The 15,218-nt window shown below is 43.9% G+C and overlaps 1 protein-coding gene and 1 long non-coding RNA gene across 6 annotated transcripts in view; one reads left to right on the forward strand and one right to left on the reverse strand.

The window, feature by feature from the left end:
• The window catches only part of RASGRP1 (RAS guanyl releasing protein 1), a 231,385-nt gene that overhangs the window by 25,395 nt on the left and 190,772 nt on the right, over positions 1-15,218 (reverse strand). For all 5 annotated transcript variants that reach the window (XM_075613239.1, XM_075613236.1, XM_075613238.1 and 2 more), the window contains 4 exons: positions 10,570-10,680; positions 5,778-5,835; positions 5,061-5,192; positions 4,176-4,329 (listed from right to left, as the gene is read on the reverse strand). In XM_075613239.1, the coding sequence (XP_075469354.1) occupies positions 4,176-4,329; positions 5,061-5,192; positions 5,778-5,835; positions 10,570-10,680 (455 nt within the window). The remainder of the gene's footprint in view (positions 1-4,175; positions 4,330-5,060; positions 5,193-5,777; positions 5,836-10,569; positions 10,681-15,218) is intronic.
• Positions 5,392-10,681, forward strand: LOC142502373 (uncharacterized). Its single transcript, XR_012803749.1, has 2 exons — positions 5,392-5,490; positions 10,486-10,681. It is a non-coding gene; the product is annotated as an uncharacterized LOC142502373 (long non-coding RNA).

The raw sequence follows: 15,218 nt of genomic DNA on the forward strand, positions 1-15,218 counted from the left end.
TAGGTGATGTGTTTGTGGTGTGGGTAGGTGATGTGTTTGGGGTGTGGGTAGGTGATGTGTTTGTGGTGTGGGTAGGTGATGTGTTTGTGGTGTGGGTAGGTGATGTGTTTATGGTGTGGGTAGGTGATGTGTTTATGGTGTGGGTAGGTGATGTGTTTGTGGTGTGGGTAGGTGATGTGTTTATGGTGTGGGTAGGTGATGTGTTTGTGGTGTGGGTAGGTGATGTGTTTATGGTGTGGGTAGGTGATGTGTTTGTTGTGTGGGTAGGTGATGTGTTTGTGGTGTGGGTAGGTAATGTGTTTGTGGTGTGGGTAGGTGATGTGTTTGTGGTGTGGGTAGGTGATGTGTTTGTGGTGTGGGTAGGTGATGTGTTTGTGGTGTGGGTAGGTGATGTGTTTGTGGTGTGGGTAGGTGATGTGTTTATGGTGTGGGTAGGTGATGTGGACAGGTTGCTGCAATTTGTTGCATATATTAACCAATGCCATAGTACCATTCAGTTTACCATGTGTCACAGCAGATCAGAGGTTAACTTCCTGGATGTCACGGTATCCCGTAATGAACATGTATTAACAACTGATTTATATATGAAACTACTGACAGTAATAGTCTACTTTTAGCAGACAGTTTCCATCCACATGGTCAAAAGAGAGGCCTACCCTATAGCCAACTTGTTCATGTCAAACAAATTGTAAAAGACACTACTAAGTTACCCATGCGGTTAGAAACAATGGGGAAGAAATTCCTAAACAAAAGTTATAGTAGTAAAACTATTAAGGAAGCAGTGACTAAGGTAGACCATCTCACTAGAGGGGAATTATTGCAACAGAACCCTAAGCCAAGAAGGGAAGGTGTGCCATTTGTAACTACATATAGTATAGCCTCACAGCAAATTAAGAGAGCAGTATCAAAGCATTGGCACCTCTTGCAAGGTGACCCCACCATCTGCCATCTGTTTAAAGACCCACCCATTTTTGCCTATAAAAGGCCACGTAACATCAGGGATAGAGTGGTCAAAGCTGATTTATTGAAAACTGCACATCAAACCTTCCTGACAAAACCCCAATTTGGCGCCTTTCCTTGCAGGAGCTGTATCCATTGCAATGGAATAATAAGGGGTGAGCACTTCTGTCACCCCCATACGGGGAGACAATTTAAAACCATACGGGGAGACAATTTAAAACCAATGGTTTTTACACATGCCTAAGTTCTTACATTGTATATCTACTAAAATGCCCCTGTGGGATGTTATATGTAGGGAAAGCAATTAATTCCCTTAAGGAACGTATAATACAACATAAGAGTAACATCAGAAACCCACTATCAGACACATCAGTGGCAAGACACTTTTGAGAAAAAGGACACAACATCTCGCAGCTTAGGTATCAAGTGATTGATCATGTGAAACCCCTCCGCAGAGGAGGGGAAAGAGAGAATTATTTTACAAAAAGAGGCGAAGTGGACCCATACACTGGACACGTTTGCCCCTAGGGGTATGAATGAAAGATTGGAGCTTCACTGGTTCCTATAATGACGGGTCAGCCTCCTAAGTAGACCCAACTCTTTGCGGATGGCAAATACGGGGTTATGATCCCCAATATGACCAGGACTGCTAAGGGTCTCCTAACTAATTTACCACTTATTAACATTCCAAGGTTACTCTAACAAATTTGTTCCTATATATATGTGTATAGAAATGGAAATCTATCCCTTGAGGGTTGTCTATCTTGGCACAAAGAATGTCTTAAGAATACATGCAGTATACTTAGAAATAATGGCAATATGTTCTAACAAAGTTTCATTTTATTTCCAGCTTTTTCTCTCATACTTATGGACTTCTTTTTCAAAAAGGACTGTCAGCAACTGTCCAAAGTGGACACAACATTAGAATGCTTCACTGGTGCATCATGGCACTACTATTTGCTCCTCTCCATGCTTCCAGAATAGTCCTGCTTTATTATCACTCAGTAAATGACTCTGTTTATATATTTGTATGTTTTTCCTTCCTTTGTTGTCTGTTGCTCTATCAACCAGACGTCATTGCGCATTTACGTTGTGACGTCACACCACGTGACGCCGTCAGACATTGTGGGCAGACATCTTGGGATTGTCTACAGGACACACCATTCTTTCATTCCTCATGTGGGCCGTCGCTGGGCCGAATGACGTCATCGCGTTGTGACATCACGTGCGTCATGACGCGGCACCGCGCGGTGACATCAGACGTCGGGGCGTGCACAATTAGGTTGTCAGATTGGATGCAGCCCTGCACTTTTGGTGTTGACTGGGGAAGGTAATTATTTTGACCTTTTGGGGGTATATATAGATGTGCTATTGTTTATCACTTTTGAGGTGTTTGGTCTGAGGAAGGGACTTTGTCCTGAAACGTTACCACTTAAAGCTCTGATGCATCAATACATTTGGTAATCATTTGATTCCACCATATTTTGTGTGCCTCTTCTTTTCTCCTACCTTGCCAGTATTTTGGATCCAGCTTTGGGACGCCAGGATCAACGGAAGGTGAGCACCAAAAGCGAACTACCTTGAGAATTTTTCCTTAAACAGTGGTGTGCCATTTATAATCTCTTTTGTGTCACATACTAAGCACATGTAACGGACATTTAGCACTTTGGCATCAAGTAGGTTTCAGTTTCGTGTTTGTTTGCCTCCTTATCATAATAAACTTTATTTATTTATCTACCATTAGTGGGGGAAGAGTGCTTGTTTACAGGGATTCTCTCTCTTTATATATATGTTCATTTGCTTAGTCCCATAGAACACCTCCTATACATTAGTAACTTTTCTTAGCATTATATCAGGCAGTGCGGACTCTACCCCCCTTTTTCTTTAAGGGCGCAGGACAGAAGATTGGCCAAGAGGGCCGATATCCGTAGAGCAACAGCACCATGGTCGGCAAAATACCCCAATAGGGAGGCAACCCAGCTACTTTTAGCAGGGTTTAGGGAGGGGTTTAGGATCCCACTTGAATGTCAGATGGGATCAAGCTGCGTGAGGAATTTGAAATCGGTCAGGTTAAATGGTTTTGTAGCAAGGGAAAAAATAGAGGAGGTGGAATTGGGGAGGATGGCGGGCCCATTTGATTCCCCTCCTTTTAGCAATCTTAGGATTCCCCCGTTGGTGGTCCCGAAAAAGTAGACTGGGGCTTTTTAGTTTAATCCAGCACCTATCCTACCTGGAGGGTTCTCCCGATTAATAACGGTGAACGACGGTATCAATCGGGAGTTATGTTCTGTGAATCACGCACATTTTGACCAAGCAGTGGCGCTAGTAGGAAGGAGGGGGGCAGGGAGCCTTAATGGCAAAAGCGGACATCGGGTCGTCAATCACCCAGATTTCGATCACAAAATAAGCGGATTGTTCAGGGCAGACGGGGTTAATTTATCTGAAATCGGTTCGGACATGTTTAATAACGAGTTGCAGGAGGGTGTGGAGAGGATTATTGCGAGTCTGGCGGTACAGGCCTAATTTAAGGGGGGTTAAATAGACCCGTCGGTGGCAGCCGTTGGGGGGTAAGCGCTTGTCCTTGCCAGGAGGGGCTAGGGGCTTTTAAAGCCGGGGGTAGAGGCGAGGGGGCGAGTCACCGGGACGTAACTTCCGGGAGCTCTCTCGTGACGCTGGCCCAAGGGGGAGTGGCGGCGGGTGATGGGGGGCAGCAGGGCAAGGCCCAGCTGACCCTTTACTAACCAATTAACCGAGCATTCTGGCAGGGACCAGCAGTTACGCTATCTTTATATAAATATACAAAGCCGCGGCCTGTTATACCTCCAGATTGTGCCTGACGTTATTTGTATGTTTTGTGGGGGTAATGGTAGAAGGGGATAGGGGGGGTTCTCGCGCCTCCCTGGTCATGTGATTCCACAGTGAAAGTTTAAATCACAACCTGCACTGTTTCTAAGGTTTACAACAATACGACGTAATCTTGTAGTTACATAGTGTCGTCTACGTCTAAAGTGCTTCAGAGTTATAGTGCAGCCACCTCCGGGGTAGTGTTTACAATGGCAGCACTGACAATAATAATCTTACTGACCAAGTTAAGGCACAAGGAGAGAAAGTGTTTAGCCCAAGATCACACAGAATACGTGTAAATGGTGATACTGGGACCGCGGGGCAGCAGGTGATGTATGGGACAGTTACACTGGTCAGATGTGGTCACTCACGGAGATTCTGCGGAAGGATTTAAACTCCAGGTAGGTCAGGTGCTCTGCCAGCTCTTCAGGCTCCAGGTGGTCAAAAAGCAGAGACACTTTCCGCTTCTTGCTGCAGTTTGGGGTCATCCTCTGCGTCAGCTTCCGGGACCAATCGCGAGAGCTTCTGAAATCCATGTCAAATTGAATGCCATATTTTAACATTGTCCTTGGAGTGTCAACTTGTTTGCTATCAGAGCAACACATTGCAAATATACATACATATATATACACACATACATATATATATACACACACACACACACATACATGCGCAATATATATATATATATATATAGTGTATGTGTGCGCAGAACAATGTATATACTGTGTGTGCACAGAGCAATGTGTATACTGTGTGTGCGCAGAGCAATGTATATAATGTGTGTGCGCAGAGCAATGTATATAATGTGTGTGCGCAGAGCAATGTATATAATGTGTGTGCGCAGAGCAATGTATATACTGTATGTGTGCAGAGCAATGTATATACTGTATGTGTGCAGAGCAATGTATATACTGTATGCACAGAGCAATGTATATACTGTATGCGCAGAGCAATGTATATACTGTATGCGCAGAGCAATGTATATACTGTATGCGCAGAGCAATGTATATACTGTATGCGCAGAGCAATGTATATACTGTATGCGCAGTGCAATGTATATACTGTATGCGCAGAGCAATGTATGTGTACAGAGCAATGTATATACTTTATGCGCAGAGCAATGTATATACTGTATGCGCAGAGTAATGTATATACTGTATGCGCAGAGTAATGTGTTTCTGGCTACTCTGGCAGCGAAAAGGTTCAAGGTGACTGTCGCAGGAGAAGAATTTAAAGACTCTGAAGTCACTCACATCTGGGCAGTGTTGAGGAGACGCCAGTGTGACTCCTCCCCCTGCGCTCTCACCATCTCCTGGAACTCCTCCATGGTCTGTGTGAGACTCGAATCCATTTTGAACATCACCCAAAGCTCTGTGATCCAATACCTAGAGGCACAATGGAAAATGGGAGCAGTGTATCAATACCCGATATAGACCAATGCATCAGTGTCCAGTGAGAGGGGTCAACATGTGAGAGGTCACCCAGTGAGGTCACAGTGTCCAGTGAGAGGGGTCACCCAGTGAGAGGTCACAGTGTCCAGTGAGAAGTCACCCAGTGAGAGGTCACCCAGTGAGAGGTCACAGTGTCCAGTGAGAGGGGTCAACGTGTGAGAGGTCATAGTGTCCAGTGAGAGGGGTCAATGTGTGAGAGGTCAGTGTCCAGTGAGAGGTCACTCAGTGAGAGGTCACAGTGTCTAGTGAGGGGTCAACGTGTGAGAGGTCAGTGTCCAGTGAGAGGGGTCAACGTGTGAGAGGTCAGTGTCCGTGAGAGGTCACAGTGTCCAGTGAGAGGGGGCAACGTGTGAGAGGTCAGTGTCCGGGGAGAGGTCACCCAGTGAGAGGTCACAGTGTCCAGTGAGAGGGGTCACCCAGTGAGAGGTCAGTGTCCAGTGAGAGGTGAGTGTCCAGTGAGAGGTGTCACCCAGTGAGAGGTCACAGTGTCCAGTGAGAGAGGTCACTGGGTCTCCTTACCGCACAAAGTAGCAGATCTTGAGGCAGAATGGCAGCGCTCTCTTCCCTAGAGCATCCTGATATGTTCAGACTTTTAGTTAAGGACATAACAAGGTAACAAAGTAATAACTGCAGGACAGCAGATTCCTGTGCTGACATGCAATGTGACAATTGGAGGCAACAACTAACCTGCTTTTAATTGCCAAAGGAGCAATCCAAGCAATATCCTCCGTGTGCGTGTGTGTTTTCTTTTTAAATAAATCAGTTCTATAGTATTAGATAATACTTACTGCATTTAAAATGTTTTCATTATTCAACTCTTAATGCCATTTTTTATGAGGTTTAATATACTGAGCATCCTTTGATTTCTATAGCAGATTTTTAGCACACTTTCCCCAGCAGTGCAAGATCTTTGTAACACTTTCCTGTTTGTGATTATGTGTTGCAAATGTTCCCAGCCGTTTGAGCTGTAAGCTGTAACAATAGGCAATGTCACAAGGATACATTGTAGCTGATGAGTTACACTAACTGAAGGATTGATTAAAACTGAAAGGGGGCTATTAAGTGAACCCAGGAAAGTAGGATCTCTGCTGATCGATTCATTTTCTTGTGATTAAAATCGACAGCTTACTGTAGGTCATTCGTTTTCAATAAAGGTAATCAAAGGCCGCTTGGATTGCCTCTTTAAGACACACACAGTTAATATGGGCAAATAGACCCAATTTAATTATAATTTGTTGCCCCGTATAGTAAATTAATCCATTATATAGTGCAGTGTTCTATTTCAAGTGGGAAAAATGTCTAAAAATATTTCATTTTTATTCCATGCATTATGTTCTGTTCCACAGGAGCATGTGAGTGTATAGAGAGATATTTTTATCATCACACAGTACTGCAAGTAATTTTCAGGTGGGGAAGTAGACAAAGATACACGGCATCCATATAGAGTGCAGCGTGTCTACTTGTAGGGCGAGAACGATTAGAAACTCCAGCACTTAACGGTTACAAATGAAACATGAAATGAATTTATTTCACCTGTTGCTAGGTTGTGTTTCTCTCTGGAGAGGCCTCATTGTTTTCTCCCAGTATCCTCCTCAGCGGTACATGCTTGTCATTAGTGACACCCATGCTAAGGTCTTAATGTCTAGGGCCCTCGGCGGTGTCTGCATGTTCCCATGAAGAGGACTTGAGCTGGTTAGTAAAACCGCGTGTTTGTCACCATGCTAATGACAGTTATAAATAGCAGCCCAGGCTGAGCGTGTTAAAGGAACAATCCACGCCATTTTTTTTCCTCTTCATTTTTTAATACAAGTTTGAAGCAGGCGGTTTCTGAAGCTGAACCCCGTTCATTTCAGCCCCGGGGACCCCCTGCTTCCAGAAATACTTACCTCCAAACGGGGGTACACTGGTATCTTCCTCATCACATGGGCCAATAAAAAGCCGCACTGGGTGATGTCACAGCTTCCTATTGGCTCACAGGGCCTGGGAGTGTTGAAAAGCAGCCACATAGTGAAGCCTGGAGTGATACTACCACCTCCAGAAGCAGAGGGTCCCTGGAGATGAAATGAATGGTTTCAGCCCGGAGACCCTCTGCTTCAATTCTGTATTCAAAAAAAATTATGGAAAAAACGGCTTTGATTGCTCCTTTAAAATGTCCAGAGTATCTCTGGTCTCATTAGATATAACCGCATAGCCTGAATTAAGGGGATGTGTTACATAGTTACAAAGTAGATGAGGTTGAAAAAAGACAGACGTCCATCAAGTTCAACCTATGCTAAATTTAGACAACAGATACTTTATCCTATATCTATACTTACTTATTGATCCAGAGGAAGGCAAACAAAAAACACATCATCCAATGATATCTCATAAGGGGAAAAATAAATTCCTTCCTGACTCCAAGAATTGGCAATCGGATTAATCCCTGGATCAACATCCTTCCAATGTATACTTATTTGCTATATCCCTGTATACCTTTCCTTTCTAAAAAGATGTCCAACCTTTTTTTGAACAAATCTATTGTATCTGCCATCACAGTTTCCATGGGTAATGAATTCCACATTTTAACTGCCCTTACTGTACAGAACACTTTCCTTTGTTGCTGGTGAAATCTCCTTTCCTCCAACCTAAATGGATGCCCCTGAGTCATTTGTACTGCCTTGGGATGAACAGTTTATTTGAAAGCTCCTTTCCCCGAATATATTTGTATATAGTTATCATATCCCCTCTTAAACACCTCTTTTCTAATGTAAATAAATATAATTTAGCTAGCCTCTCCTCATAAATTAGATTGTCCATCCCCTTTATTAATTTGGTGGCTCTTCTCTGCACTCTCTCTAGTTCCAGAATGTCTTTTCTAATGAGTGGCACCCAAAATTGTACTCCATATTCAAGGTGTGGTCTTACGAATACTTTGTAAAGGGGCATAATTATGTTTACTTCCCTTCCATCTATTGCCCGTTTCATGCAAGATAAGATCTTGTTTGCCTTTGCAGCTACTGCATGACTTTGGGCACTATTGCTAAGCCTGCTGTCTACAAGCACTCCTAAACCCTTCTCCATCAAGGATTCCCCCAATTTATCCCCATTTAATGTGTAAGCCGCCGGTTTATTCTTGCATCCTAAATGCATAACCTTACATTTATCTGTATTAACCCTCATCTGCCATTTACCTGCCCAAGTTTCCAGTCTCTCCAAGTCCTTCTGGAGATAAATTACATCTTGCTCTGATTCTACTACCTTACACAATTTAGTATCATCAGCAAAGATGGAGATTTTGCTCTCGATGCCAACCTCAAGGTCATTAATAAACAAGTTAAAAAGCAGGGGTCCCAGTACCGATCCCTGAGGTACTCCACTCACGATTTTAGCCCAACCTGAAAAAGTTCCATTTATGACAACCTTCTGTTGTCTGTCCTTCAACCAGTTTTCAATCCAGGTGCATACATTATTACTGAGTCCAATTTGCTTTATTTTGTACACCAACCTTGTGTGGAACCGTATCAAAAGCATTTGCAAAATCTAAGTAGACGACATCAACTGCATTAACCTGGTCTAAATTACTACTTACCTCCTCAAAGAAACAAATAAGGTTAGTTTGGCATGATCTATCCTTCATAAATCTATGCCAACTATTACTAATGATTTTGTTTTCCATTAGGTAATCCTGAATATTATCCCGTATTAAACTTTCAAGTAGTTTCCCCACTAACTAAGTCAGGCTTACAGGTCTGTAATTCCCCGGTTGTAATCTAGCTCCCTTTTTAAATATAGGCACTACATCTGCTTTACACCAATCTTGTGGTACTGAGCCTGTGGAAATGGAGTCCTTGAATATTAAATATAATGGTTTGGCTATTACTGAGCTTAACTCCTTGAGAACTCTTGGATGTATGCCATCGGGGCCAGGTGCCTTATTTACTTTAATTTTTTCAAGCCGCCTATGACCTTCTTCCTCAGTTAACCAATTGTTCATTAATATGGAGGTTGTGGCTTCCTCCTGTGGCACTACTATTGCAATTGATTCTTCCCTGGTAAACACAGAGGCAAAGCATTTGTTTAATACCTCAGCTTTTTCCTTATCTCCAATAATCTGCCTGCTCATCTCACACTGAAAGGGTCCAATATTTTCTTTTCTCATTTTTTTGTTACATGACCCAGTTTTGATGCCTTCTCCATTTGCAAAAGTATTTTAGCTTCCACAATCTCACAGATATTTGGTGGTTTATAGCATATCCCCACAAACATTTTCTTTATACTTTTACCTCCACAAAGTCTCTACATTTTCATCATTCCCTTCGTAAACATCTTCCCTTATTATAGGCTTTAGATCCGTTTTAACATATAAACATACTCCACCTCCTATTTGCTCGATCATTCCGAAAAAGGGAATAACCCTCTTAATCAGGCACAACTCCAGTCCTCGAGAGCCGCAAACAGGCCAGGTTTTCAGGATATCCCTACTTCAGCACAGCTGGCCCAATTAGTGGCTCAGTCATACTAATTGAGCCAGCTGTGCTGAAGTAGGGAAATCCTGAAAACCTGGCCTGTTTGCGGCCCACAGGACTGGAGTTGTGCAGGCCTGCTCTAAATTAACTGTTCACTCATGAGTTTCACCCCACCATGTTTCAGTAATGCCTATGATATCATACCCTTGTAGCTATTAATTCAAGCTCCCCCATGTTATCTGTCAGGCTTCTTGCATTAGCAAGCACGCATTTCAGTTTTATTTCAGCCTGTACTATTATCTTATCTGCTCCTGCCTTTCTGCGCCAACTTTGTTTAGTCTTTAGAAGTTTTCTAGTATTATCTGTATGTACTATTGGTGACTCGCTGCTTGTCAAACTCGCACTTGCCCACATTCTACCTCCAAAACCCTCTGTTTCCTCTATTGTATTTAGTTCGTTATCTGTTTCATTCCCCTCCCCCCTCCATCCTAGTTCAGTAAGTGAGCAGAGCTCTGGGCTAGCTATGGGAGCACAGTTGCAAGTGACAAACAGTGAGGAAGCACCTTTAATTGGGCTGACTCCATACTGTATATACAGGAGTTTCCCTGTCAGAGGGGCCGGCAATGCTTTATTGTACAATGCTGGCCCCCTGAAAGGGAAACGATTAATATATGTCAAGTACCAATAATACAGTAGTTAGCCAATCCGGTGGGAAATGAACACCTGCTACTTAAACACATTCTTAATACTTCAATTACAGTCTGTTCAATATTTTCTACAAGGTAACAAGGCACTTCCACAATATGACAGCCAGTGAGCTGTTGGGGCCCAGCACTGGAAGTCCACCCCAGCCGAGTGCAGCAAAGGATATAGCATCCTGAGCTTGTTCAGCAGCTCTGTGGAGGGGATGAGGAAGCCATGCATGGACACCATGATTTGCAGCAGCTGGCTGCTCTGACACAAATTCCCATCTGAATCTGGAAAACAAAAAAGTACAAATATGTTACAACAAATGCGGCTGCAGCTTGGGTATGTAGAGAGACATTCATGTGCTGCCTCTTGATAACGCCAGGCTGGGATTTCAACAGCCCTGCGAGTTTGCACCAAACCACCGTGAGCGTCTGCTGGGACTTCCATCTCCAATAGCGGGACTACTGAGGATCCACTGACTTCGTTTATGGATCGTAAGACCCAGAGGCTAGAAGCTGCTTAAACAACAGACGATATCCTGTTTAGAGATCCGGTTGGCGCATGGGTAACATTAACCCCTGACATGCTGGTTTTTTTCCTCCCTTGATGTACGCATTATACTTACCTGTACTATGAGCGTTATGCGCTGTGTTTTCTAGCTAGCTTTAGGGGGTGTTTTGAGCCACCCCTGTTTCCACGGCTGCAGACGCTCCCCCATCAGTGTCCACCAAGTCACGTAATATTTAATTTTTATCATCACTTTATTATCACCCCACCCATGTGATTGACTGTAGCTGCGCACTTTATCCACTTTGTTTCACTATCAGGTTATGTTGGGTCAGGAAAGTAACTAAAAACCCTTCCAGTGAGTCCAGAGCAGCACCGACCAGAAACGCGCAGGAGAGCCCACACTTGGCTGTATAAAACTGCTTAATGCACCAAGCTAGTGTTTCCAAGTATCCCTGTATATGGGATCCCTAAGGTACATAAACGTGTTTGCATGTCTCCCGCAGCTCCTCAAACTTGCTTACGTCTGGTATGAATTGCTTGTCCTGTGATAGGACTTTTAATCGTCAGAAAACACGAAATCAACATAAGAAGCGATAAAGTCACAAGGTGTTTGCATTGAGTTTTGACCAGGCCCTCCCACTCCAGCTTACAATCGTTATCCCATATAACGCCTCTTCAATGTTCCTGTCTGAGAGATGGCAAACACACAGGGGTTTCTGCAGCAATGTAGAGAAAGTGTGTTTAGACGCAGTGCTGTTTTTTGAAGCAGAGCTGCGGGGTGTGTAATAACAGTTTTTTACATCTCATGCAGAATGTTAGATTTACACTATTTCAGATGTGGAGGATTTTGGGAGGAAAATATAATCCAGAAAACATGGTGCAGAGAGACGCAGAATGTGATACATGTCATTATAATCTGTGCACAGTGTCACTCCTCAAACTCCTCCTACTGACTCTCCCCAAGGTGCAAACTGGGGCAGAGACACAGAATGTGATACATCTCATTCTAATCTGTGCACCATGTAACTCCCCCAACTCCTCCTACTGACTCTCCCCAAGGTGCAAGCTGGGGCAGAGACACAGAATGTGATGCATCTCATAATCTGTGCACCATGTAACTCCCCCAACTCCTCCTACTGACTCTCCCCAAGGTGCAAGCTGGGGCAGAGACACAGAATGTGATGCATCTCATAATCTGTGCACCATGTAACTCCCCCCAACTCCTCCTACTGACCTTACCTCAAGGTACAAACTGGGGTAGACGGAGCAAAATGCATTGATACATAGGTGCAGGGCATTTGCCCCAATTGTGCACCCCAATTGCCTTGATACATAGACCCCATAGGATGGGGTGGATACAACACACAACAGCCACTGGTTCCATTAGAGCTGCTCAGTCACCTTTGACCTTGTGTCCTTGCAACCCCACCATGTTACTCAGAAGTGTGATGGGTGCTACTACTTTTTATTTACACACTGCAACTTGTATTTCCTACATGGTTTTAATCTTTTGAAGGTGTTAAGAGTTTAATTTCATAGGAATACTTTTAAATTAGCATTCCGATTAATGTATATGACAATGACAATGTAACTCCTGGAGGCGCACAGGGACGTGTATAGTAAGGTTGCGGCTTCCTCTGCAGGAAGCCAGCTGCGATGTTTTCTCTCACACCCTGCCTCTGGTTTCCTCTTCACCTTTCTTCCTCTCCTAACGTGGTTTCATGAGACGAGTTTCACACGAAGAGAAAAGAAAAAAAGGGAGGAGGAGAGAAGCAGCTTAAGCATTGCTCTGCAAATTGAGAGCTGCATCCGCAAAGGGGGTAATATAAGCATGCTGCTACTTAGAGTAATAATGAGAATTACCACATCACCCCAAACATTAAAAGCGTCTTCTATTTTGCAAACAAAGGCCTAGAAACATTCTGAGAGATGCTGGTACAGCTGTTTATCCCCCAGTGCTGTGGTAACGTTTCTTATGCTGGTTATTACTGTAGATTAGGCTAAGATTATAGTAGGCGTGCGCCTGTCGCCCAGGTGCTGGGTGAACTGAGCTGGAGGCGTGGCAGAGGCGTCACCAGGCTTGTTCGCTCTCATTGGCTGAACCGCTAACGTGATGCGGCCACCGCGCGAAAAAACGAAATATTTTCGTCTTTTGAAACATCTGCCGCGCGGTCGCTCTGTATCGCGCGCACTATGGCCGGACCGTAACAGCTGCTGCACTTTGTTCTCACAGCGCACGAAATCTCACGCACCGTCACGCCTACTATAAATCGCAGCCTTAGACCAGCGCAGTCACTGTATGAAATCTGCATCTTGCCTTGTTTGTTACAAAGTTTATTTGCCCAAGCTCTATGGGGCTAGAATTGCATGCAGATACGCAAGTTATTACACAGTGCGGCGTGTTCATTTCTAGCACACTGTTAGGAACATGCAGTAAGATGCCGCTTTAGCACAGAGAATCACATCATGGAAAATATTTAACTTTATACATTTGTACAGGTTGAAAAGCCTCTTTCCTGCCGTGTTTCCATTCAGAGTGAGTGGTCTTATAAATGCAAATGTGATTGTAATTTTCTTCCATTTTCCTTTAGAGTGGCAGCCAATGGAGAGGTGCTTTTGTGAATGTTCCATTCACAGTTCCCAACACTGAATCAGTCCCTGGGAGTTTCCACCCTTGTTACAGCTCGCCACATAGAGAGAAGGAGCGGCTCAGCGAGTAAAGACACTGACTGGCACGGAGTGTGAAGCAGGGGAACCTGGGAGAAGGAGCGGCTCAGCGAGTAAAGACACTGGCACGGAGTGTGAAGCAGGGGAACCTGGGAGAAGGAGCGGCTCAGCGAGTAAAGACACTTACTGGCACGGAGTGTGAAGCAGGGGAACCTGGGAGAAGGAGCGGCTCAGCGAGTAAAGACACTGACTGGCACGGAGTGTGAAGCAGGGGAACCTGGGAGAAGGAGCGGCTCAGTGAGTAAAGACACTGACTGGCACGGAGTGTGAAGCAGGGGAACCTGGGAGAAGGAGCGGCTCAGCGAGTAAAGACACTGACTGGCACGGAGTGTGAAGCAGGGGAACCTGGGAGAAGGAGTGGCTCAGCGAGTAAAGACACTGACTGGCACGGAGTGTGAAGCAGGGGAACCTGGGAGAAGGAGCGGCTCAGCGAGTAAAGACACTGGCACGGAGTGTGAAGCAGGGGAACCTGGGAGAAGGAGCGGCTCAGCGAGTAAAGACACTGACTGGCACGGAGTGTGAAGCAGGGGAGCCTGGTTCAATTCCTGGTATCGGCTCCTTGTGACCTTGGTCAAGTCACTTTATCTCCCTGTGTCTCAGCCACCAAAAACATAGATTGTAAGCTCTGTGGGGCAGGGACTGTGCCTGCAAAATGTCTCTGTAAAGCGCTCTGTAAAACTAGCACCGCTGTACAAGAACATGCTATTATTATTACACATACTGCAGGTATTCGGTTATACTCAGGGAGGCAGTACCAGTAAATGCCAGTCTCTGAATAATACCCTTACTCGTCAAAAAGCGGTAACAGGTGGGAAAGGGAGCAATGTAACAATGCAATGCAAACTTTCAGATATAAGAACAGCTACAATTGATTTACTCAGCTTCGCTAATTCACATTTGATGATATCAGTCATATCTGCATTTTAAGTAGATTTATGTTGTCTAGTTATAAATAGATCAACAATGCCATCTATAATACAAACTGTGGGTATCACCATATGCAATATGTGTCTCCTTATGAATTGTATTAGGGTTACAACTTGTTTTATAGTTGTATAAATACATACATACATTCATGAGAACAATTGCTATTGAGACTGTGCATCCAGCACAAGACTGAACTGTTTCTACAACACCCAGAGTAAATTCCAAATATACCATTAATACAGAGTGTAAAACCTTTCAGCCCTATGGTTAATGTATCTTATTTTCACGGTTTCTTTAATAGATTCAGAATAAGTGCAGTGGATTGTAACTTACATTTGTATTCAGCATGATAATAGATTGCCTCTATAGTACACGGAGACTATGTTTGATCAGTAATGGAGATTTTAGTATCCTTTAGCCTTGGGATACAGGCTTAATGAGCCACATTTGGCCCCAGTATTGGCTCTGTTAGCAGATATAATAAAAGTATTACCTAGTTGAACATTAAGGAATTCCACACATATGAGTATTGTAGAATCATCGTAGCTTGTAATACAAACTGATCCAAAAAAAACCCCAAACAATAATGGGTCAATGAAGATAATAATGTCTAAATTATTTTTGTAAATGGCTGCCTCTTCCACCAATCGAATGAAAGCGT

The sequence above is a fragment of the Ascaphus truei genome, chromosome 9, assembly GCF_040206685.1.
Source record: "Ascaphus truei isolate aAscTru1 chromosome 9, aAscTru1.hap1, whole genome shotgun sequence".
NCBI classification, from domain to species: domain Eukaryota; kingdom Metazoa; phylum Chordata; class Amphibia; order Anura; family Ascaphidae; genus Ascaphus; species Ascaphus truei.